At 40.4% G+C, this 24,613-nt stretch overlaps 1 protein-coding gene across 24 annotated transcripts in view; it reads left to right on the top strand.

Moving 5' to 3' along the window:
- The window catches only part of CADPS2 (calcium dependent secretion activator 2), a 602,399-nt gene that overhangs the window by 195,855 nt on the left and 381,931 nt on the right, over window positions 1-24,613 (top strand). For all 24 annotated transcript variants that reach the window (XM_030549117.1, XM_030549118.1, XM_030549116.1 and 21 more), the window contains exon 4: window positions 19,252-19,332. In XM_030549117.1, the coding sequence (XP_030404977.1) occupies window positions 19,252-19,332 (81 nt within the window). The remainder of the gene's footprint in view (window positions 1-19,251; window positions 19,333-24,613) is intronic.

The raw sequence follows: 24,613 nt of genomic DNA, 5'->3' as shown, positions 1-24,613 counted from the left end.
TATTTCCACCACATCTCCTTCTATCTCATCTGTTGGCAGATAACTATCTCTAATTTCTATATTCTTTGCTCCCACAATTGGTGAAACTGGTGAATCAGATTTACTTATTGATTTGATTGATTGAAAGTGATCTTCCTGATTCAGTTCAGGGAACAGCTACCAGAAAGAGATCTCAGGCACCCACCAGCCGGAACAGTTCCATCTGTTCATTCATTCTTTCATAAGTGTTTCTTCAGAATGACATTCCTCACAATTATTGTCCTGCTTAAAAAAAGTAATTTTGTTTCTAGAATATTTGCCCAGAAGCTGCGTCTTTAAATTTAAATGAAATGTAAATACTGATTTCATTTCAAATAAATATGGACTCCCTCCCTCTGTGTAAGACTTTGCTGTTTAGACATGGTTGTTTTTTCACTCTGTGAAATCTGAAAACAACTTAGTTAATGAAATGTTTACGTCTTGAAAAAGTATAATAAATTGGCAGTTCAACTAAAGATACACTGTCCTCTTGAATTTTAAGGCTCTTATCTAATTAAGTGACAGGCAGCTACAGTTATTTGGGATAAATTATTGGTGTGACATTCAAGGTGCTTTTGCATGTTGAATACAGCATTCGTTAACATTTATTGCCCTAATTACATAGATTCACTTTGCTTTCAACACTCAAGAGAAAATTTAATCAATAATTAACGCTTACGGAGAAAAACATTTTACATAATATTTTGAAAATGAAATATTAATTCTTCTGAGGCAAACCCTCAAATTTGCATTCACTTTATAACTGAAGTCACTGTAGAACAATCAAGTGATGGTTACGTGTTACCGAAAGCCTGAATTTTACAAATGAACTCTAGGAAAATTCCTGAAAGAGTTTAATGTTATAGGAAGTAGTAATAATAAAAAAACCTTGTACAGTGAGAGTTTGCATGTATGCAAGTCCCTGGTCATGGAGTGTCTTTGTATATGCTATAATAAGTGTTTTATAGCATCTTATAAATACATAAGATAATTGTCATTATAGTGGACTCCTTTCTCCAAAGGTATCACTTGTCACAGACTCCCATCTATACTTCTAGTGCAAAATGGATGACGAAATGCTGCCAACTTTAAAATTCCATGGCATTCTGTTATTCTTCCCCTACTATAGAATGAGAGTGAGCCCTAGTGCCTCAACAGTCAGTTTCTTTCTTACCATTGATGCAACAGAAGCTGCCAGATGCTGAGGTGTTGATGTGTGAAAACATGAAATCACTTTCTTTTCCCTTCTTTGCTAGTATTTGGCTGTTGGATTTATGAGTGTGACTAGTCTACATGAGGAGCAATGTAAGGGTTTTTTATTTGACTTACAAAACAGTGAGTTCCGTGGTAAGCTCAAAGAGGATAAGAATAGCTGGAAGTTACACAATAATAAATAATATTTGGGGCTGATGCAGTTTTCTTTTCTGTTTTTCGTGTCGTAGCAAGAGCCATTGTCTTTCCTGATTTCTGCTGCTTCACTGGGAAAAGCCAAGCCTAGCTGAATCTATGGTTTTCGTAGCACTTGGTTCTAGAAATCCATGCCTTTTATTGTGTATTTCTGAACTGCAGTGGAGTAGAATGAGATTTTGATCAAGTTAATGTTTAAATCCTCTTTCCATCTGGCATATTATTTTACCTCTGTCTCTAAAATGGACAGTATACTCCCACAGTTCTGGGAAAACAGACAAGTGAGAAAAGTAGGGGGAAGAGCCTAATACTTACGGGAGTATTTGGATGGTATCAGGTTTTGAATTCTGTCTGAGAAAGCACTTATAGTAACTCTACCATATATTCAGCAGGCTTCTTCAGTTGATCTGTCTGCTACTGAAATCTTCTCTGTTTTTATTGTTAAAAAATGCAGTTTCTGTAGTTGTGGTTTCTTGAACTTTTCTTTTCCATTTCCATATTTTCTTTCTCTGAGCGTTCCACAAGTTTAGTGTCACCTGCAAAGGTGAGGCCAACATTCCCATCTGTAATTTCCCCTACTGGTATTTTGTTGGCAAGAGATTGTTGTTTCTTCCTGTATGTCTGTCATCTGTAGGGTACGTGGGTGCTACTTTATGATCTAATGTTGCCCAGTAGTTCCTCAAGGAATATAGTGATGGTTCATAGCAGACTGATTCAGTTAGAAGCAAGTTCTCAGCCTGCATCTTAGATGTCATGTAGTCTCCTAAACCTCAGTGTTGACAAAGTAATGCTGCTTCTGTTTTCTTCCTGGTAACTATATTTCATTTTAGCCTTAGTAGGTATCTGGCATCAGGAACCATCAGTACTGTACTTTAGTTCTTTTATGTAAATTCTCTTAACGTTCTTCTGCAAAATCTTATATCTAAGACTTAAGACTTGTAATATAATTGTTAGCAAAAATGCCTTTCGGTTAAATTTTTCTAATTGCCACTTGATATCTGTTCAGGGATAAAATATTAGGTAACGAATTTTGAAAAAATCAACGTGCTCAGTCATCTCAGTAATCTCAGCAATCTTAAAATTTTTGGTATGGGGTTAATTCTTTAGTATTTTGTTTTTCTTTTACACAAACATTTAATTTCTCCTTTATGATAAGGTCAGTGATGTTTGTTTTATACTTCTACTACTTCCTCTTGTTTTTTTTTCCATTTCAGCATATTATCTATGTCACGGGCAGTTCCTATATCTCTCCTTTTGCTAATAAATATACTCTTTACCTGTTTATTGTAATGGAGAAATTATTTGGTTTATAGGAGATTTTTATCAGTGCACACTCACTTTGTTCAACCATTCCTCCCTTATTATCCCTAATCTGGAGATTTTAACTTTGAAAGTTGAATCTGTCTTTTGAAATGCATTTCATGTGGCAGCACTCCTGTACCAGCTGTGAAATATACTCGCTGGATGTTTCTTCAGTGTTGCTAACTCTCACAATTTTATTGGAAGTCTTAAGGTTTCTGGTGGGTTTTCTCTGAAAGCCCCAGCTCCTGGATTCATGGGATTATACGAGAATCTTAGTTTCCATGTTTCATAAATATAAATTTCTGGCCCTTATGGTTGAGAGAAAACCTTGACAATGCAAAAAGCTGAAACTAAATAAAAGGAACTCAACTTTTATTTTATTTTTTTACATTCCCATGGTTTGTTGGGACCTGACTTGTGATCTTTGAATATTTGGAATTGGCAATGCTGGAAAGTATGAGCTTTCTCTATTACTGTTGTATTTGCATTTTACTTGTATAAAGCATGTATGTGGCTGTATCTGGAACTGATCTTAACTCTGTCAGTACCTGAATAAGCTTATACAAGGTATGTTCAGATAAGGAGGATATCTACACTGTGGCATATATTATAGGCGCTGATATTTTCGTTTCTATAAAAAAGCAAACTGTACTCTACATCTGAGTCTCGGATTTATTGGCACAGGACATATGGGTAATTCATCCTTGTATGCACGCTAGGCAAAATGTCAGGCACTAAAAATTCAAGTTTCCATTGCTCTCTTCCCCTCTCCCTTTTGCCCCACGTCTTTGTCTTTTTTGCCCCAGTCTTTCACCTGGCCAGGTGGGCAGAAGCAACATACTTCAGCATCTGCCCTTTGGGACACCAAAACAGAGGCAGGGATTAGGCTTTGACTTTTGAGCTCTTATATCATTTTTCAGAAGTAGAATGAGCTCAGGAGACAAAAGGATGCAAGAGGGTAGGAAGCTCATTGGTTGTAGTGGCACTATTCAGACCATACTGGCAGGTTTCCTTGCTCTGCCTGTTTGCAGCCCATGTCCACTTTCTAATGTGGCTTCTGGAGCTGGGGCTTAACAGTGGCTTCTTTAAATCTGTGCACACTGTATTTCATCAGAAAGGATAGCCTGCTTTGCAAGTGACAGGTTTTACAGTTGTTATTCAGACAGTCAGGGCAGTAATTTAAGATCCATTCTTGGAAATAGCCTCGTTTGTCTTTTCTCCTCTTCTGCTCCCAGGAGAATTTCTAATTGGTTGCTCTCTGGTCAGATCTGCCTATGAAGAAGAGCTATGTAGCTGTGCTGTGCCAGTGGAATACGGGACCCAGCAAGGAATTAGTATTAAAAATGTTTCCTTTCTCATGGTTTTGAGAACTTGGCATTTACCAGGAAAACCAGGATTTGTAAAAATATATTTTCTACTTTTTATTTTATGGAGATCATCATCATTTGAAAGGAATTTCTCTTCACAACATTTGAGTTAGACAAATAGGATGATGTCTTTGCTCTCTTGTTTTGAATGCATAATATATCAGTAAAAATGCAACTGAGAAATAAAGTAGAGTGTATTAGAGGTGACAAAGTGAACAATGCAGATTTTACAATAAAGCACAATTTAAAATGCATCCATTTTATGCATTTGTAGCATGAACTTGTGGTAATGGAATGGCCTGTGCAGCTAGATAACTCATTGGATTACTTAGTCTTTTATTTTCTTTCAAATTTTCCTTGTGAACTGTACAGCTTCAAAATCTATCCTCTATCATCATCATCCTTTGACAGAGAATCTGCAAGCATAAGAGTGATTTATCTAAAAGTAATTTGACATTTTGTCAGTCTTCTCTCCCAGAAACCCTCCTCGTCACTCACTGTAATAGAGATTGAAATTTTTAATAGATAACGAAGTTTTTTTTGTCATGTCTTGAGCTCAAAGCAAGGAGATAGTAGGCAACGTCTTCATTGTAGAGTTAGTCCAGATGATTTGCACTTTGGTTAGCCTAGCTGGGGCTAGGCTGGACTTTCAGACTACACTGCAAAGCCCTGCCTGAGTTGCTGTATCCATGTGTGTTGCTAGGACTTCTGGGGGCATGTCCCATGGTGGTTCTTCTAGTGGTGTCCCTGTAGGTGCTCCACTCCAGGTAACGGTGTGTCCTGGCAGTGATCGGAGATCTTCGGTAGCAGTGCCCGGTCAGGACGCATGCGCTCAGCTGCTGTCTCGCAGCATTGTTAGGGTGTGCCTCCATCCCACCAACATGCAAGAAAGCTGATCATAAATACTATGTGCCTGCGAAGGATGTCAATTTCTTATTTTCCCACCTGCAACCCAATTTTCTTGTGGATGCAGCGACACAGAGAACAAAGCAGCCGCACTACTGGCCCACTCCGCAGGACAAGGATCTCAAACATCTTGACTTCCTGGGCTGCAAAGTTTATACTACTTCTACTCTACAATTTAGAATTGCAAATTGTTCCGCCCTCCTCGCAAACTATGACTATGACAATTACAACAAGCTTTTTGATTTTGCCTCCCATATACCAGAGGACAGGAAAGCGGACTTCAAGTCAGTCCTCATCGAAGGTCAATTGGTGTGTAGGACGGCACCACAGGCGTCAATTGACATGGCAGATACAGCAGCCCACACCACTGCAGTGGTGATGTGCCAGTATTCCTGGCTGTCTGCATCTGGTATCCCCAAGGATTTGCAGACCAAAGTGGAGGATCTTCCCTTTGATAAAGATAAATTCTTTTCCAAAAAAACCTATAAAGTCCTTCACACTATGAAGGACTCTAGAGCCACTTTGCGCACACTGGGCATATACCCATCCATCCCTAGGAGACAAGGGTATCAACCTTATTAGAGGCCCCGCGCACAACATCACCAACTCTAGTGCAGGACGTATGACACTGGGAGAAACCGCAACAGACCTCCTAGGCACAGGCAAAACCAGGTGCAACCAACTACTTCCCACACATCGGGTAACAAACAACAATTTTGCGCATCCACCCCTTGACTCTGCTGCCTATTTGCTCCTTTGGCTACCACTTCCAGGCTTCCACCATGTCTGGTTTGCCAGACTTTGCACCTCATGTCAGATTCCAACCTCTGCTTTACTTGACTGCGCCAGTTCCCAAAGAGCTCTACCAAACCGAGGAAATTACCATTCTGTTCAGTGAACAACTTATCTGACATGCCCGAGAAAGCCAAATTATTTGTTGCAAGGAAGAGGTTAATTGAGATCAGATGTTCAGGCATGTTCCTCCAATGCTGGGTTTCTACATTAAGAGTGTGCTGGTTTTCTGCATCTGTGCATTTATTCAGCTTGAGCCTGGACTTGACCTCCATCCATTTGGAGATGGGAATGTTGCTTCAGAGCATCAGCCAAATTATGCCAGCAATTGTACCCAGAAAACACAAACAACATTTGGCATTCTTGTCAAATATTTTGCAATGAAAACAGAACACTTTGCCAGTTGATTTTTAGTAAACTAGTCAATGCCGATTCAGTTTCTCACCATTCTCAATCACTCTTTCGCAGTGTGACTTTGAGAAATGTCACCACTGTTCATTTACTGGAAATGTCATATCCTTGATTTTGCCTGGCCCGTTCAAAATTGTACAATCAATAGAGAGAGCTCCCCAACCTGAATCAAATCCTCACCAGCAATTACACACCACACAACAAAAACACCAACCAGGAACAAACCCTGCTACAAACTCCGGTGCCAACTCTGTCCATATATCTATTCAAGGGACACCATCATAGGAGCTAACCATATCAGCTGCACCATCTGGGGCTCGTTCACCTGCACATCTACCAATATGATATATGCCATCATGTGCCAGTAATCTGCCATGTACATTGGCCAAACCAGACAGAATAAAAGAATAAATGGACACAAATCTGACATTAGGACATTCAAAAATCAGTAGGAGAACACTTCAGTCTCTCTGGTCACTCAATAACAGACCTTAAAGTGGCAATTCTTCAACAAAAAAACTTCAAAAACAGACTCCAGTGTGAAGTTGCAGAACTGGAATTAATTTGCAAACTAGATACCATCAGATTAGGCCTGAATAAAGACTGGGAGTGGTTGGGTCATTACAAAACCTAAACTTAATTTCCCCAATACTAATTTCTCCCTACTGTTACTCGCACCTTCTTGTCAACTGTCTGTAATGAGCCACTCTCTTACCACTTCAAAAGTTATTTTTCCTCTCTTGGTATCCTGCTGTTAATTGATTTCTCGTTAGACTGACCTAACACTTGGTAAAACATCCCCATCCTTTCATATATTTATACCTGCTCCTGTATTTTTTATGTCATACATCAGATGAAGTGGATTCTAGCCCACGAAAGCTTATGCCAAAATAAATGTTAGTTTTGAAGATGCTACAAGGACTTCTTGTTTTTTAAATATTAACAGAGTTTAGTATCGCCAACCATAAAGCAGGATCTGATGTATAGATTTGTGGTGTGCAGTTTTTCTCACTGCTGTTTCGGTCATAATGCGAGGCTAATTCTTCCTTATCATTTCTCTCCTTTTCATATAAACCAGATTTTTCTTTATCATCACTCTCCTTTATGCCACCAGGAAAACTAGATGATTCTCCATCACTTTCCTCACATTTCCATTTCTTATCTTCAGGTAAATCTGCTAATTTGCAATTTTAAGCCTGGCAAAAGAAGTAACAGTATTTCTTTCACATTGTTGCGTAGATAGGTGTTCGATAGATATCTCTGGTGTCTCATTAAATATGTCCTTTATTAGTCACTACCTACACTCTTCAAGTCTTAAAACACAAGTACACTTTACAATTGAATTTTGTCCTCTAGTGACTGGAAGGAATACTACTTTGCTCCATCTAGTGTCTTGCCCCAGCTTTGCATGGTAGAAAATGGCATCAGCTGTTTCAATTTTCCTGTCTGGGTTTGAGCAGACCATGGCTTTCCCCTTTAAAAATAGGCCCACAATAAAACAAGGTTCACAGTATCACAGCTGGGCTCTCACTTCACTTCAATTTGTTCTTGTATCTCACCGACTGATTGGCAAAGCACCACCCTTTATATACCCATAAGACCATGGTTTACAACATAGTAGGACAACATTTGAAGAAAATGTAGTTCTCAGAAACTCTGGAAGGTTCTTCAAGATTCTACAAAAGTCCAGAACATTTTAGGAGGTTAGTGAAAAGTGGATCCAAATACGGAATACATGAAACATTTTTCTTTTAACTGTTCTATTTTCCCTTTTGTTGTTAACGACAAAAATAGCACAGCGAGCCTGGCACCCCGCAAGCCCTGCACCACTGTCTGTCTCCTGGGTTGCCTGCCTCTAAATCCAGCCCTAGATCACAGCATCTGGTAGCTAATAAGGAAAAAGTATCTGCCATTATTATGTTTTCTATTTATACCCTCAAACCCTCTCCCTCTCCCCTCATTTCTCGAGATTAAAGAGTATTAAAAAAAAAAAAAGATAAGGTGACCCTCTGGTTAGACTTTTCTGATTAGTTAGTTTAGAATTATCTCCTCTTGGTGCCAGAGCAGAAGAAATGATATCACTTAATTATATTAGAGATCTTTTAATTCCTTTTAGGTTTTAAGTATTCAATGGTTCATTTGTGGGTTGCAAACGTAGTTGTTCTTCAATATATTCAGCATTAATTATCACTTAATTTCAGTTCAAGCGTTCAGTCTAAACTCTTCACTCACTCCAGTCATTTTATGGACACAGACTATAACTTTTTATTCCGGTTTCAACTAGAGATATCCAAACTGAAGGTATCCAGAAAAAAATAGAATACAAATATAAAAATGACAGAAACATAAAACTATACTACCACGTTATTTCTGAGCCATTCCCTTTAGTTATCTAGTTTGCTAGTTTTATGTCAAATTAGTATTAATCTAGTGAGCTGATCAATCATTACAACAATGGCAGATTATATGCAGTTAATTGATATTATAACTTTACCTAGAAAGACAAAAGAAATGTCAGGCACTGGAATTTCAAGTGTTGCATTAAAAATGTATGTACCAACAAACCAGAAAAGTAATGAAAATCCTTTTTTTTCAAGATTTAAACCTTGTGTAGTATTTCAGGTATCATCCACTTGTGTACAAATACATCTACAAAACACATCCCCTTTGCTGACTAAGAAGAAAAGAAAGGTAGCAGCTGAACAAATCAGAAGTCAGCTTTGTATTGATTATTGCTAGGCTTTTGCTGCCTTTTAGACCCTCTCTTAAGCTGTTTGATAAATACAATAAAGGTAAATAAATATAGTACCAGGTGTGTCTGTAGGGAGAACCTCATTGAATGGTTCTTACAAGTATCTCATTGATTTACTACTTTCAGGTAAATCAGTAATGATATACTGAGTATATTTAGACAGAGGATATTTCAGGTGTTGAATATCATTGTAGATCTTTAGATGACAAATATTTTGAGACTTTTACAAAATTATCCTGTGCTTATTCTATTAAAGAGAGTATCGTGTGACAGAATTATTCACTGCTGATGTTGATTTGTTGATCATATATAAATATAGCCTTCTCAATATAGTTTTTCAAAATGAGTAAATAAGTGCTTATAAATTAAGAGACTGATGTCTCTGGTGCCTCATTTAAGGTGGTGACAGGTGCTATGCAATTCTATCCATCTGTCTGACAAGGGAATGCAACACTTGCATGGTGGAGTCATTTATCCCATCAGTTGTATACAAGCAGCTTCCACTGACTACAGTGGTAGTTGTATATGCACAACTGATGGGATGAGTTGATCCCCTACTATTTCAATTCCATGTCTTTCTTGAGCAGAGACTGTCATTTTTGTGACAAATGGCATGGTAGTTTAGTCATGTGGACAAATGACTATGATCAAAACAAATTTTGTCAGTGGCAGAGTGTTCACTAACTTTTGGATTTAGGGTTGTAAAACAAAGCCTCACCTATACTAGTAGTGTGAGTTATACATGCTAGGAAGTATGGAGTTTGCCATTGTTTCAGAGCCTGCTGTTTCAGACTAGCTTGTAAAACTATTCACACATTTAAAAATAGATTGCCAAGATTTGTGTGGTAAGATTTGGATTCACCTTTTTTTTTTTTTGTATGATTGCAAAAGCAAATAATCTATGGGGAGAAGATCTGCATTTAAGGATAGATTCATCAGTGAACAGAAAGACAGTATGCCGGTATGCCAGGATTTATGAACAGTACTGTGAAAACAAACCAATAAATGCATGTGATAGAGGAAAAATCATTTAAGTGTGAAAGGAAATAGATTTCAGTGTTAAGCTTCATTGTAATGGTTTAATTTTCCAACCTTCTCTTTTTATTGGATTTTTCCTTCCAAAACCTGTTGTTAGTTCCCAAGTTTTGAAAAGATCTTTATAATAGCAATACATTATAGCCCTGAAAAATACAATTGGAAGAAACATTGGAGACTTACAATTCAGTATCTGACCACCTACAGTTCTCTGATTTCCTCCCCTCAATCCCTAAACAGACCACAGTGAGTGAATAAATATTTTAAATATTTGTTTCCAGTTCACAGTGTGCATGTGTCCATGTAAACGAGTACCCAATGCCTGGACTTTTATCTTTGTATAAAATCTGACGCAAATGATGAGTAGTCAAGTGGACCCTGTCTATGATTCACAAAGCCACAGAGAGAACAAGCCACACACTTTCTTCAAATGATTTTTCCAAGTACCAAAGAGACATGCAACTTCCTCCAAAAGATTTGGGATATGTTATGTGGTTCACTATGGAATTCTTCTACAAACTGTTTGCTCAGATTACCAGGTTGGGAAGAGGAAATGAGTCCCCTTATAGTTATGAGTCCTTGACGTCCTGGAACTTCATACAGCAGAAAAAGTATTTTAAATTCAGCTCAGGAAACAAAAGATAAATTGAACTGCATGATTATATCTAAACTGTTGGATTTGAGGGGCAACAACAGTGCCATGGACAGCACATGACAGAAAGGATCTTGTGCATAAATGAGTGAAAATTCTGGGCCTGTTCAATTAAAGGGGAATGCCACATTCTGCTCAAATCCAAACAGGGAAATTGAAACAACTGATGCCATTCTCTACTGTGTAAAGCTAGGACAAGACACTAGAGGGAGCAAAGCAGTATTCCTTCCAGTCACTAGATGACAAAAGTCAACTGCAAAATACAAGGAAGACTAGACTTTAATTCAGACCAAGGCAATCTTCAAATGAATTGTTAGTTTTCAAACGTTTGGTTTGGCCACTGAAATGAAAAACTGGAAATCTACCTGGAAGATCCTGCTAATGCAGAATGCAGCCACTTATCTGTGTAATGCATTTGGCATGAATAATATTTGTATTGAGTCCAAAGTCTGCTTCCTAGTCCTGTTTACTTTGAAGTGTGATTCAGGATGTTGATGGCTTCTAAATCCCGTAGTAAATTGGAACATAATTGTTCAAGAGGGCACCTCTCTCCCTATGCCATGGCTGTTAAGATCACTTGGGAGATTTTCTTCATCTCAAAGCTTGATCACGCCCTATATAGCAACAGGACTTTCTCAGTACAGTGGTTCTGGCTTTGGAATTGAAAGTATCAAAGCCTACATCTAGTACGTGGTGTGAAGGCCTTTTATTTTGTTTAGTGTCTGGTTTTTCCCCCCAGATTTGTGCTCACTAATAGGTATTTTAATCCCTTATCAAAGAACTTAGCTGCCATGGGAGTTGGCATTATAGAACCAGTAAAATAAATGTGTTCTTATGTTTCTTGGTTTACATTTTCTTTCTTTTTAAACATTTTTCTGCCAGTTAATATTAATTTAATATGCTGACTTCTGCAGTCTTAATTGTATTTTTATGAGATATGGTTGAATAATATAGGCAAGTCGAGGACTTCTAAGATACTTTCAGGGCCCAGAAATTCTCACCATGGCAGGTCCTGTATGCATACTTTTAAGCTAGAGTACAAGAGCAGTCAAACTTGCATACAGAACTTGCGTGTGGAATAAGAGGGTCGAAGGGATACTTTGAGTAAGATATAAGATTTCATGTATTTAAACTTGAAATGTAGTGTTCTGGAGTAAGTCAGCTTAAAAATTCCAGACACAGCTTCTGAGAACTTTCTTTTTTGGCACATGTCGAATGTAAGGATTGTATAACTCAGGCCAGTACAGTGCATGTAGTTGTTGACGAGTCTTGTTGTGTAGCTGCATGGATACTTGTCAGCAGGGTGTTGGATATGTGGTGTGAAATTTTCACTCTTCCTTCATATAAGCAGAGAGACCAGAGTGGCATAAAAGGGCCCCAGGAGGATTCCCCTGGCTGTCTCCTGAGGACCTCTGGCACATATGACAGACCAAGAGCATGGGTCTGGGAACAAAAGGGGGTGAGACTGCAGAAGGTAGCACCGCAAAGATTTTGGACAGCCCTGCTGCCCGTAGTCTGGAGGGCACAGCTTGCTGTAATTTAGCACCAAAATTTAGCAGTCTAAATTACACTAAAGACCACTCTGGTCACCAGAAAAGCCCATAATCAGGAGAGGACAAATGTGGCTTACAGACAGCTTAGCACCACCTGTCCCTGACTGGCAAAATCTGTGCTGCATCTCACAAAATGTCACCCATAATATGGAGGCAAAAGGAAGAGGAACTCTTAGTGGTTGTGATATACAAAACAGAAATGTATACCTATAATTTCCAAAGGAGAAAATATTATCTTTGTATTTGCACAGGTCCCAGTATGATAGCTTGCTGTGGCTGCACACCCGCCCGCACACCACTGGTGGTGTGGTGGGCCAGTGGCTCTGCCTCTGTTTCCTTCCTAGTCTTGTCTTCTGTTGCTCCACTCATCCGTCAACAGCTTCTGAGTTCAGGTGACAGCCCTCCAGTGATGTCATGTAACAGTCCCACCTCTTTGGGGTACCAAAAGTCCAAAATCAACACAAAGAAACAAACACTTCTATTCCCTCAGAGAGGTCCTGAGTAGGCAGCATTCTTTCCCAGTTCCTGGCCCCAGCCACTTCTTTCTCACATTCAGAGTTCCAAATCTGCTTTCCATCCCACCCAGGCAGCAAATGAGCTGGGCTCTCTCTTTTTAGCTCCTCCCTTAATGTTGGGTATCTGCTTCAGGTGTCATGGGGTGGGGCTGATTGGCCCCCAGCAGCCCATTAATTTGCTCCTGATTTGTGAGGTTTGTACACTCCACCACATGCCTGTTTTGTATAATTTAAAAAGCATGCCTTTACAGTATTGGACTTCTTTAAAGGTGATCTATAAAGCGCTTTCAAGTGTGTTAACTTTTTTCAGCTTATGAAATTCATGGTCTCTGAAGGTACACTTTACCTTTGTTTTTTTTCATAAATTCATAGATTAATTTTTGTTAGCATGCCTCTTTTCATGATTCTTTTTAAAATAGTGCTTGTAAGCCCCCTGCCTGACAACATGAGTGAGAGATTCATGATTTGAGCTATGCATCTTGCTTGATATTGTTTGTAGGTTTGGCAGAATTTTTATTTTTAATGATGATGGATAATATTGATATTTATTTTTAAGCATTAGACAATAGAAGAATTTTAAAAGTTATTAGGATTTAAAATGTACATGCTAACATATGAAAACTGTTAAAACATTCCATAAAAGCTTTGCAGATCGTCTTTTATAATACACCTTTTATTTTTTAGCTGCAGACAGATTGAAGTGAAAGTACTGTGGTTTACTTTAGAGCATCCTTCAGTGGGCCCTGAAGTTGTCTTTTAACTAGGATTTCCTATAAACGATGTATATTTTATTCTTCATCCAGAAGAGAGATAATTTTAAGGAAAAGATCCTGGTTACTTTTTGCAAAGTTTACAGATTGTATGTATGAAAGGTCTTTCCTCATTCTCTTGTGTTTTGTTTTACTTTGCTTCCTCCTTGCACATAAGCTTAAATACTGCCAGTTCCACGGGGTTTTTATTTGCCAAATCCAGCATATTTTCTGCACTCTGTAGGTTAATTGGGAGAGGGGGTTGATTGGGTGGCAGGGGACTAGGAAGAACTAAGAACTGATTATGTAGACAGAATTCCCTTTGAAATCAATGGGAATTCTGTGTGTGGAGCTTGCAGGGTCAGGACCCAGATCCTCAGGAATCAGGGCCTAACTTTCACTGATGTCACCTTTGAGGATTTGGGCCTAGGCCATTAGGATGCATTGCTATTGGAGTTATTCATCGCTACTGTAGGAGATACTGATCCTGCAAAGTGCAACGCTCCTTCTATGAGGTGTTGTGCCCCTGAAACTCATGATGGAGACCATGAGAGTGCAGGGCCTTTAGAAACTTGCAGGAGGATCTCTGCACCTTCCAGGATGAGGTCTGTTATTAAGTGTAAAAATCTATAATAGTGCAAAGATTTCAAATTCAAGTCAGAATGTAAAAGTTTCAGGGCTTGATCGTGCAACATGCTGAGCACTGCATCCCTAATCCCACAAAGCACTAAAGCATGTGCATAATGTCTTTGTAGGACTGAGCACTCAGACTCCATAGCAGCATTGAATTAAGTAAATTCTTAAAAAGGAAATAAAATATTAAAGCAAAATGCTTCATTTGGGGGTCATTTCATGCATCTGAAAATTGTAAATCTTATCAGAATTGTAATCCAGAATTTAGTCTGTAAGAAGACAAGAACAAAAAAACAAACAGAAAAACCCTCAAGCAAACTAACAAAGCCCCCAAACCCTACTACCAACACCTTTGAAGAACTAGACTCCTATTTTGATAAATAAATTTAAGAAATATGTATTTTACATATTAATTTGGGGTTAAATGAGGGAATTGTCTGATAAGACACTGAAGAGTGATTTTTGTCCGCTGTAACACTCTATCTGAAACAAAAGACTGATAAAAGAGTTTTTAATAAAGGGTTTAATAAAAAACAGTTGAAGTATTTGAGAGAACTATATAGCCTGGCCTTTAAATAAACCTTTATTCTGCTTGTTTTGCCTGTGCAAATAATTTAAGGTTGAAACCAATATTCTGATAGGATTTTATGACCCCAAAGATGAGCCTTCATTGATACCATCTCCAAAAGTGTTGTTGCTGTTGATTAGGTGTTGGCCTTTTGTGTTTTCTGGCTTATTTGAGAGTTGCTGATCTTTCTACAGTCTGTACTTAGCTGCTAATCCTGGCTCACAAGATTGAGAAATTCTAGGAACATTAACCATCTTTTTCTGGGGTCAATGCACAACATTAGGAGTTTACTGCTCTTAGGCTGTGACACTGCAAAGACTTATGAACATGCTTAACTTTACTGTTAAAGTCAATGGGACTGCTTGGCACGTGTAAAGCTGAGCACATGTATAAATTTTGGCAGAATAAGGGCTTCATAGACCTAGAGTTGCTTGGAATAGGTGTCTTTTTCTGGGTAGTCTTATCTTTGGTGACAAGGAAAGGGGACAGTATGAAAAACCTGTATCTACATATTCCACACCTACCATATTTCTTAATGCCACATGCTCACAGGACAGCCATGAATCTGAACCTTACCCTCTCATTCCCAGGAGCAGTTCTGGACTCCATTTGTTGCTAGTAGAATGGAGGAATCAACCATTTCCCCCTCTAATATCATAAGAAGGCTTCTAAACTATTCCACTGTGACTAGGATGGTCATTGAGCAGAACACCGGACATTCTGGGAGCAATGTGACACCATCCTCCTTGTGTAATCCTGCCCCCACCAGCATGACCTTGTACATATGTGAGGTCATGCTGGTGGGACAGAGTGGTGCTGTCTTCATTATGGTGTCCTCCATCCCATGCAGTGTGATGCTGGACAAAACCATGTCCAGTTTTACATTCATACTGGACAGGGAACAAAGTTTGAGAAAACAGACCTGTCCAGCTTAAAACAGAACACATGACCTGCCAAACTATGACCTTTATTGCACCATAGTGGCTGACAACTTTTCCGTGGTTGTATGCAATGTTGTAGCTGTGTTGGTCCCAGGATATTAGAGAGACTAGGTGGGTAAGATGATGTGCGGCTCGAAAGCTTGTCTCGCTCACCAACAGAAGTTGATCCAATAAAAGATACTACCTCACTCACCTTATGTCTCTAACTTTTCGCCTTGGCTATCAGATAGAAATGCCATAGGGAAAACTCTTGGCTACTTCAGGTAGGCACCTCTCAGCGGCCACCCAGTATAGCAGAGTCCCAACTAGTCAGCATTGAAGGCACCTCTCAGCGGCCTCCCAGTATAGCAGAGTACCAACTAATCAGCATTGAAAGAGATGATCACTGGGGAACATTATGTGGCCCAGAAGCTGCCCGCCACTCAAAGAGCATAGAAGAAAGTTATAGTGCGTTTTGATTGATGTAACGGAAATGAGAATGGGCCCCAAAGCTGCAGATGTGTTAAAATATTTTGAATTCAGTCATTAATTTAGAATACGTTTAAAGCTGCACATTTGTTATTTCACATTAATATAGAATTTAAAAGTTACAAGAAACTAATTTAACATTAATGAAATGCTCAAGGGGGAGAGCGAGCTTTAATAATTATGGATGTGAAGAACTGTAATTTCTGTCAGGTTGATATTCCCATTTGTATATAATTAAAATGTTTTAATTTCTTCTGTGAATGATATTTGACATACTGTGTGTGTGTATAGGAACTCAGACGAACATCATGGAATTTAGTGCATTACCTCTTGGCAATATGATTACCTCTTCCACTGCAAGTTGTTCTTGTACTTTAGCCAGATTTTTCATATAGTGCCATTTCCCTTTTGTGTCAAAATGCATGAACATGAGTTAGGGTCCTTTAGGTAATATAACACAATCAGAACTGCAAATCATTCTGTCCTTGGATTTCAACCTCTAAAACCATGGTTTCTCATTCAGTAGACTTGTGCTCCCTTTCCATATTGTTTATGCACATAAACAAACAGGTAGCAAACTGATCAAGATATTATGCTATTGATCTGACCTGTGGTTCTTACTCAGATAAACTCACATTGAAGCCAGTTTTGCCTAAATAAGGGCTATTACAGCAGAAACTGCTTAAGCAGAATGACCTCCATAAGTAAGTGGTCTTATTTGCCACTTAGGCAGAATTCTCGGTTATTGGAGGATGTCATTTCAATAGAAATGCTATTTATGGAGCTGAAGATGTAGTACCATTTAGTCTGGTATCCTGTCACTGACACTGGCTAGTACTAGTACCTTCAGAGGAAGGTCCAAGAAAAACATGAAGTAGCCAGGTATTGTTTCTCCTAACTAGTCTCCTGCCCAATCAGTCCTAGTGTCCTGCTAAGCAATTCTCAGTATTATCTGCACTCCACTTCCCAGTACCAGGTTCCCTTGCCAGGTTCCTTGTTCCAATCTACTTTCCCCACCCCTCCTTTGCAGGTGTGACTCTTGTCCCCTCTGCATTTGAATCAGGCAGCTTCCTTCTCCACTCAGCTTGAGTCCAACAGCAAGTCACAGAGTACAGAAGAGCCCCCCTGTTCTCAGTTCACGACCTGGACCTGGCATGACCCTCATCAGACCAAAGCTGCAATTGCAGGGAAAGTGCTGCTTAGCCCTAGGTTGGAGCATGCCCAGTAAAGACAATTTTAGGGAATTTAGCTACTAAAAATGACCATGTGTGAACTGAGATTATTTTTCAAAGGTTTATAGTTTGGCTTAATGTGGGTGGATGATCACAGGGACAGCAAAAGACACATCCCTGCTGCACAGGCTGCTGCCTTGCCAATTTCAAGTCCCTGTTCCAAAGCATGGAGCAACAGAGCTGTTCAAGGAAAAGATCATTTAAAAAAAAAAAACCACTGGCAAACAATATATTTTTCCTTAACTTCTTTCTTGGCAGTGACTGAACTATTTTATTTGGGCTCAGCCTGAGTCATACACCTAACATAGAAAATGTCAGCCCAAATGGTTATAAGCAACTGAAAAGAGAGTGCTGTATGAAGTGCTGTGTAACTTTAATAGTCAGTGCTATCAGCCCCACCTATAATAATAATAAAAATACCTTTGCTGTTTTAAGAGATGGGAGAGAGAGTAAAATATATTGGGGAAAATGGAGTGAAAACGTAGGCTGGAGAGAGGCAAGCAATTAGCAAAAATAATTGACTGGCAGAAAGGATTTGTTGATGAGCATGTGAATAAAACTAGGAGGTCTCTTGAGAGTGTTCAGGAAGGCATAACAGCATGTAGTAGAGAGGAGCCAGTAACGAGAAGGCAAGGAGTAACAAAGTTAAGCAACACTCAGCTAAGAGTGTTTTGTCCCCAGATCTCACATACTTTGTGCTGGTCTTTGTAATCTGCATTGTCTGTGGAGCACAGTGGTCTTGGCAGTTCATAGATGGAGATGTGGTTTCTAATGTAGCTTGGACGTGATCCATTAATTGTTTTGAAGATTAGGTCCAAAGTCTTAAACTAGCTATTATAACAGCACTTGGAGAGAGAGTATGATGTCATGGGTCTTGCTCTCTATATATCTTGATGACACCTGTCTGCATATCACATTATCCACTGATGCAATCACCGCCATGATAAGTTGCCACAATGTTTACAAGAGATCAGCTTTCTGGATGAAGAGCAACTGGTTCAAACTCAGCCCTGGCAAAACCAAAATGATCCTGGTTGGCCAGGGAGATGCCTTGAAGGGCTAGTTGGGAAGCTGTCACTATATCTAAAGCTGAGTATGAGAACAACAGAAATACTCCCGCTGATGTAAAATGTGGCTGCTTGTCTCCTCCAGGGTTTAGGCTACCATGAGCACATCACAGGCAATGCTCTATTCCCTCCACTTGTTCCCGTTCTAAAAATCGGCTGTTAAAATGGTTCATGTGGTTTTAAAATTGCACGGATGGTTCTATTTATGTAATCTTAGTTTTTCCTCACCCTCCCTGTTTTTTGTCACACTCACTTATTGTATCTATCTAAAATTTAGACTGTAAGGTCCTTTGATAATCCTGCATTCTATCTCCCATGAAGCACTTTTGGAAGTTACAATGTCCTAATAATGAGGAAAATATTGGGAATTTTTAATCACAACTAATCTATATAAATCTCTTTGTATGTCATAGCTCTAGTGGCTAATGCCTCCATGATAATTTGCATTTGTACTTGTCATGATACATTCAGTGTTCTTGTAGCTGTGTTGGTTGCAGGATATTAGACAAAAGATAGGTGAGGTAATATATTTTTTTGAGTTTACACAGCTGAAGAAGAGCTCTGTGTAAGTTCAAAAGATTATCTCTCTCACCAAAAGAAGTTGGTCCAATAAAATATTATATTAAATAAAATATTACCGCATCCACCTTCTCTCTAATGATATAGTGTCACGATTCACTTACAAATTGAAATTGCCTTGCATTTCTGATGAAAGTCAGACCTTTATTTGTGTGTAACATTTTACTATAAATACAGAGAATATTTGAAGCTTTTCTGTTATTCCCTTATTTTGAAATGTTGTTTTTATTACAATTAAAACAGTCAATTACCATAGCTTGTCCCACATGATTAATTTTTGCATTTTGTGTGCTCTGTACCAAAGCTGGATAATGCAGATGAACAAGCAGCTCAGATCCGACGTGAACTAGATGGACGTCTACAAATGGCAGAACAAATGACAAAGGTAAATTATGATTGTCACTTTCATGCCTACAATTTTAAATGGTGTGTGTGAGTGCGTGCGTGTACGCTATATACCCTCCTGAATATTATAACCATTGATCCTTTTAAAAGGGAAATCAAGCAAATTAGGGCAGTTGTACTGTGCAGCAGTTTAGAAGAACAGACTAGTTCCAGACTACAGCATCTGTCTCTCTCTCTCTCATTTTATATATATAATATAGACACACAGCAGGTGGGAGGAGAGAGAGATGGGCAGATCTTGATAAGTCATATATAGTGTGATCTGATTCTGCCATTGTCAGCGAGCTCAATTGGAGAGAAAAGAAAGTGTGTGTGTAATTCGTACACATGTGAGTATGATATGGTATAACATTTGTATTCACATGAGTTTGGGATGGATCTTGGCATTACAAGTAGCAAAGCCATCAGAGAGTTGTGCAGGCCATCCTAAATAGTAATGGATAGATTAAAGAGAATTTTTTTTATAAATGTTTTAGAAAATTGGATCTATTTTTATATCCCTCAACCTATAAAGCCAGACCAGAGTGCACCACTGACCTGTTAATACACATCAGCTGGGTCCATACGGACAATTAGTGAATGGCAAGCTCTAGTGCAGGGTAGATTCACATGTCAACTTTCTGTGAACTAAATAATTATGTAGACAAGGCCATATAATTCCTATGGCCAAGAGCACATCCTCCCATATTAAAAACTATGGGCGGAAGATAATGGGGAGTAAATCTCCGACAGTATTCATTAGGAGAGAACATCCCTACCTTTGTACCACAGGCCACATCACTCCACGGTTGGGGGCCGAATTTCCCAATTGCAGAAAGAGCCATAAGGATCTTCCCCACACCTAGTATTCCATGGGCCATTGTCATGGTACAATTCCCCACTCTGAACCTTAGTGTCCAAAAGATGGGGTACCAGCATGAATTCCTCTAAGCTCAATCACCAGCTTAGAACCTGTAGCGCTGCCACCAACCAGGAATTCCAGTGCCTGGTACACTCTGGTCCCCCCAAAACCTTGCCCGGGAACCCCCAAGACCCAGACCCTCTGGATCTTAACACAAGGAAAGTAAACCCTTTCCCTCACCATTGCCTCTCCCAGGCTTCCCCTCCCTGGGTTACCCTGGAAGATCACTGTGTGGTTCAAACTCCTTGAATCACAAAACAGAGAGGACAATTCACCTTCCTCCCTCCTTCTCTTTCCCCCTCCCAGACTCTTCCTGAGAGAAAGTAATCCTGGCACAGAGAGAAATCAGCCTCTCTCTCCCTCTTCCGTCCTTTCTCCCCACCAATTCCCCTGGTGAATCCAGACCCAGTCCCCTGGGGTCTCACCAGAATAAAAAAGCAATTAGGTTCTTAAACAAGAAAAGCTTTTAATTAAAGAAAGAAAAAACAGTAAAAATTATCTTTGTAAATTAAAAAAAAATGGAATAGGTACAGGGTCTTTCAGCTATAGGCTGGGAGGATGTTCCCAGTGTCTAAGTATACAAGTACAAATTAAAATCTTTTCAGCAAAATACCAATTTGAACTCCTTTCAGCCAAATACACATTTGAACTTCTTCCAACCAAATACATATTTGCAAATAAAGAAAACAACCATAAGCCTAACTCGCTTTATCTACCTAGTACTCACTAGTCTGAACTTATAAGAGCCTGTATTGGAGAGATTGGAGAGAAACCTGGTTGCACATCTGCTCCCTCTGAGCCCTCAGAGTGAACAACAACCAAAATCTAAAAGCACACACAAAACTTCCCTCCCTCAAAATTTGAAAGTATCCTGTCCTCTGATTGGTCCTCTGGTCAGGTGACAGCCAGGCTCACTGTTCTTGTTAACCCTTTCCTGGCAAAGAGATAGGAAGTACTTCTGTTCTATTAATTCTTACTTGTCTGTTTATGACAGCCATAAACAAGGAACTTCTGTACTAGTTCTGTACTCTGGTGGCTCCCCAGCCCCAGCTAGTGTAGCTCTAATGGATATCCCAATCATATATATGGTTTGCTCAATGTGTGTATTTAAAAAACTCTTTTCTTCTTCAAGTGCTTGCTCATGTCCATTCCAAGTAGGTGTGTGCACGCCATGTGCACAGTTGTCGGAAGGGTTTTTCCCCTAGTGGTACCTGTCATGTCGGCCCTGGAACCCCTGGAGTCGTGCCTTCATGGTGGTGTATATAAGTCCCTGCCAAACCCCCGCCTTCTCAGTTCCTTCTTAACGCCATTGATGGTTGTTGGAGCAGCTCTCTTCTTTTGCAAGCGATCCACTAGTGGGCCTTCTCATGTTGTACCTGTAAATATTAAAAGTTAGTATTAGTTCCAGTAGTTCATAGTTAGTTAAGGTAAGTTTTAGTTGGGGATTCCCCCCACCACCTTTCTCGACTGGGGTATACCTCGGTCTCAAGGATTCAAACCATGTGGGTCCTGTCTGAAGCCTATGCCAAAGGAAGACCCACATGCCTGCTACTTAAAGTGTTTGGGGAAGCCCATCAGGCTGAGAAGTGCAAAATCTGTAGAAGCTTCTGCCCAAGGACTAAAAAGGAGAGGGACTTTAGGGTGACATTGGTCCTCATGGAGCCAGCCCTTCATCCGCAGCCAGCATAGGTGGCATTCGACCCCACGTCCAGCACTTCGGTGCGGAGTGCACTGGCCTTAGTAACAGAGGCTGTGGCCCCGAGAAAGGACTCGGGCTCCAGGGACCCTGCACCACCATTCCCCAGCACTGAAGACCTCCTCCGGTATGAGTGCCAGGCATTGCTCCCATTTGCCAGTGCCGCACAAGAAAAAGAAGAGGTCGCTCTCCCACTAGAGTAGTGGACTGAGGAGACACCAAAGGGGTGCACCGGATCACCTTGTTTCGGATCTGACTCAGCTGGCACCGTCGATTCCGGCCTTACAGGGAAGTCCGTCGAGTCCAGTTCTCATGGAGTCCCTGGTGTGGGGTGGTTGGGTAAAGGAGTTAGACCTTCCCTCAACGCTGGACACCTTTGAGGCAGGTAGAGACCTCATAGCAATGACGGCACAGTCCCCCACACAGGCACCAGAAGTGGTACTGTGCCTTCTAAGGGCAAGCCCGCAATGATGTGACCCTCCTCTCCCTTGCCTTGACACTGTTCCCCGGCACCATCTCACACCGCAACACCTTGGTCACAGAGATCAGAGTCCTTGTCTGACTCGAAGGCGGAGTTGTATGCATCTAGGCGATGCCGGCTCCACTCCAGACGAGAGGAAGAGCAACCATTGCCTATGATGCTGTGGCCACCGCAGTGGCAGACGCCTGCTCAATGGCCCTTCTGGACCCAGTGGACCTACTACCAAGCTCAAGGGCTGGAGTCCAGGTCCTCGTAGGTGGTATCGGAGCAATGGGCCCCTCCACCATCATCATCTATAGCCTGTGAATCTCCACGAGGCTAAGAGATGGGCACACAGGCCAGCACTGAGACCGCAGCAGGACCCGGCACCGGGGCCAGTACCAGGATGTGTCGGCGCGGGAGGATCCCCGCAACCGGAGTGTCAGGAAGACCTGGTGCCCCTGTGGGCATCTTCCTTATCCTCCCCTGATGAAAGTGTGGCGGGAACATCCACCACACTTCCGGCCATGGACAACTGAGTCCACAAGGAGTTGCTCAGAAGGATGGTTCAAAATTTGGACATGCAGGCAGAGGTGGAGACTGACTCATGGTTGACATTCTGGTGCCTGAAGATCCCTCGGGGTGGCTTTGCCCCTCATTAAGACCATCCACAACACTACTAAAGCGTTGTGGCAAAAGCCCGCCTCCCTTCCCCCCTACAGCCAAAGGGGTGGAGAGGAAGTATTTTGTGCCTTCAAAAGGGTATGAGTACCTGTTCACTCACTCTCAACTGGGCACTCTGGTGGTGGTTTCCAACTTAAAGGAAAGGCAAGGACAACCGGGACTTACTCCTAAGTCCAAGGAGGCAAAGAAACTGAATCTCTTTGGTAGGAAGGTGTATTCTTCCGCGGGGTCCATCTTCACATTTCCAACCAGCAGGCAGCCTTAGTTGCTACAGTTTTAACTCTTGGACCATGTTGTCTAAATTCAAGGAGCTACTCCCAGTGGACTCCCACTAGGGCTTTGCTGCTGTTCTAGAGGAAGGCAAGGTCATTGCAATGACCTCCTTACAGGTCTCTCTAGATTGGGTGGACTCGGTAACCCGTACTTTCTTGACAGTCGTAGCCATGAGAAGGAGCTCATGGCTTCAGGTCTCGGTACTCCTGTACAAGGTTCAGCAGACAATCCAGGATTTTCCTTTTGATTGTTTAGGGCTTTTCTCGGAGCAAACAGATTGTAAGCTCCACAGCCTGAAAAACTCATGGGCAATACTAAAGTCCCTGGGGTTTCATACGTCTTAGCCTGGTAGTTCTCTTTCCTTGCCTCCGTGGTTTTATGATGATGACTTTTCACTTTCAAGTGTCTGTTTATAACTTTTAAGCTAGTTTCAGGTTTTTCAGATTGCTCCAGTTTTTTGTTCTGTTCTTTGACAGCTTTGCCGTTCTGTATAGCTGTGGCTAGGGTTAAATCTCTCTTCACCTGTAGCTGCTGTGAAAGATTTTTACCAATTAACCCAATAATCAGCCTGTCTGATATTTTTAAGTTTTGCATTCCCAAAATTTGAGTTTTCAGCCAATACATGTAGAGCTCTTATAAAACATACATTTCTCCTGGTTCTTGAATTCTCTGCTGCCAAAAAAATTCTTTGATAAACCACATTTCTCTGGAGTATAAAGACATAGCCAGACTTAGCCAGAACTCCTTCATGGTCATGTTTGTGATTGTCTTCACTAAAATCAAAGGATTTAAATATATGCTCTGCCTGCTGTCCCATAGCATAAATTACAGAAAATACTTCTACATCACCAGTTTCTTTGTGGAGTTTGTTTGCAATGCAAAATCTTGCAAAATTATTGTTTCCAGTCTGTCCATTGTGAATGTTTGTCAAAGCTGAAGTTCTCTGGGCATTAAAGAGTAGCAGACTGATAAAGTCCTACAACTTCTTGTTGCTTTGTTCCTTCTGTCTGTAACCTTTGTTGCTGTTTTTGTTCTGTTTCTGTTCTCTCTTTATTTCTGACACTATGCCATGTTTTTTTGTATCAGATATGGACTGGTCACAAAGCTTGCTTATACACATCAGCTCTGTTCATCATAAGATCCTTTACTGCTCTGCCAGATATGGCTGAAGTTTAAAAATGGTATTTTTTCACACAGTGCCACCTAGTTGCTGAACAGTATAATACTGTTTACCATTCCATTACAAC

The sequence above is a fragment of the Gopherus evgoodei genome, chromosome 1 (assembly GCF_007399415.2).
Source record: "Gopherus evgoodei ecotype Sinaloan lineage chromosome 1, rGopEvg1_v1.p, whole genome shotgun sequence".
NCBI classification, from domain to species: domain Eukaryota; kingdom Metazoa; phylum Chordata; order Testudines; family Testudinidae; genus Gopherus; species Gopherus evgoodei.
Note: the sequence above shows the minus strand (reverse complement) of the source record. Positions and strands in the feature narration are given on the sequence as shown.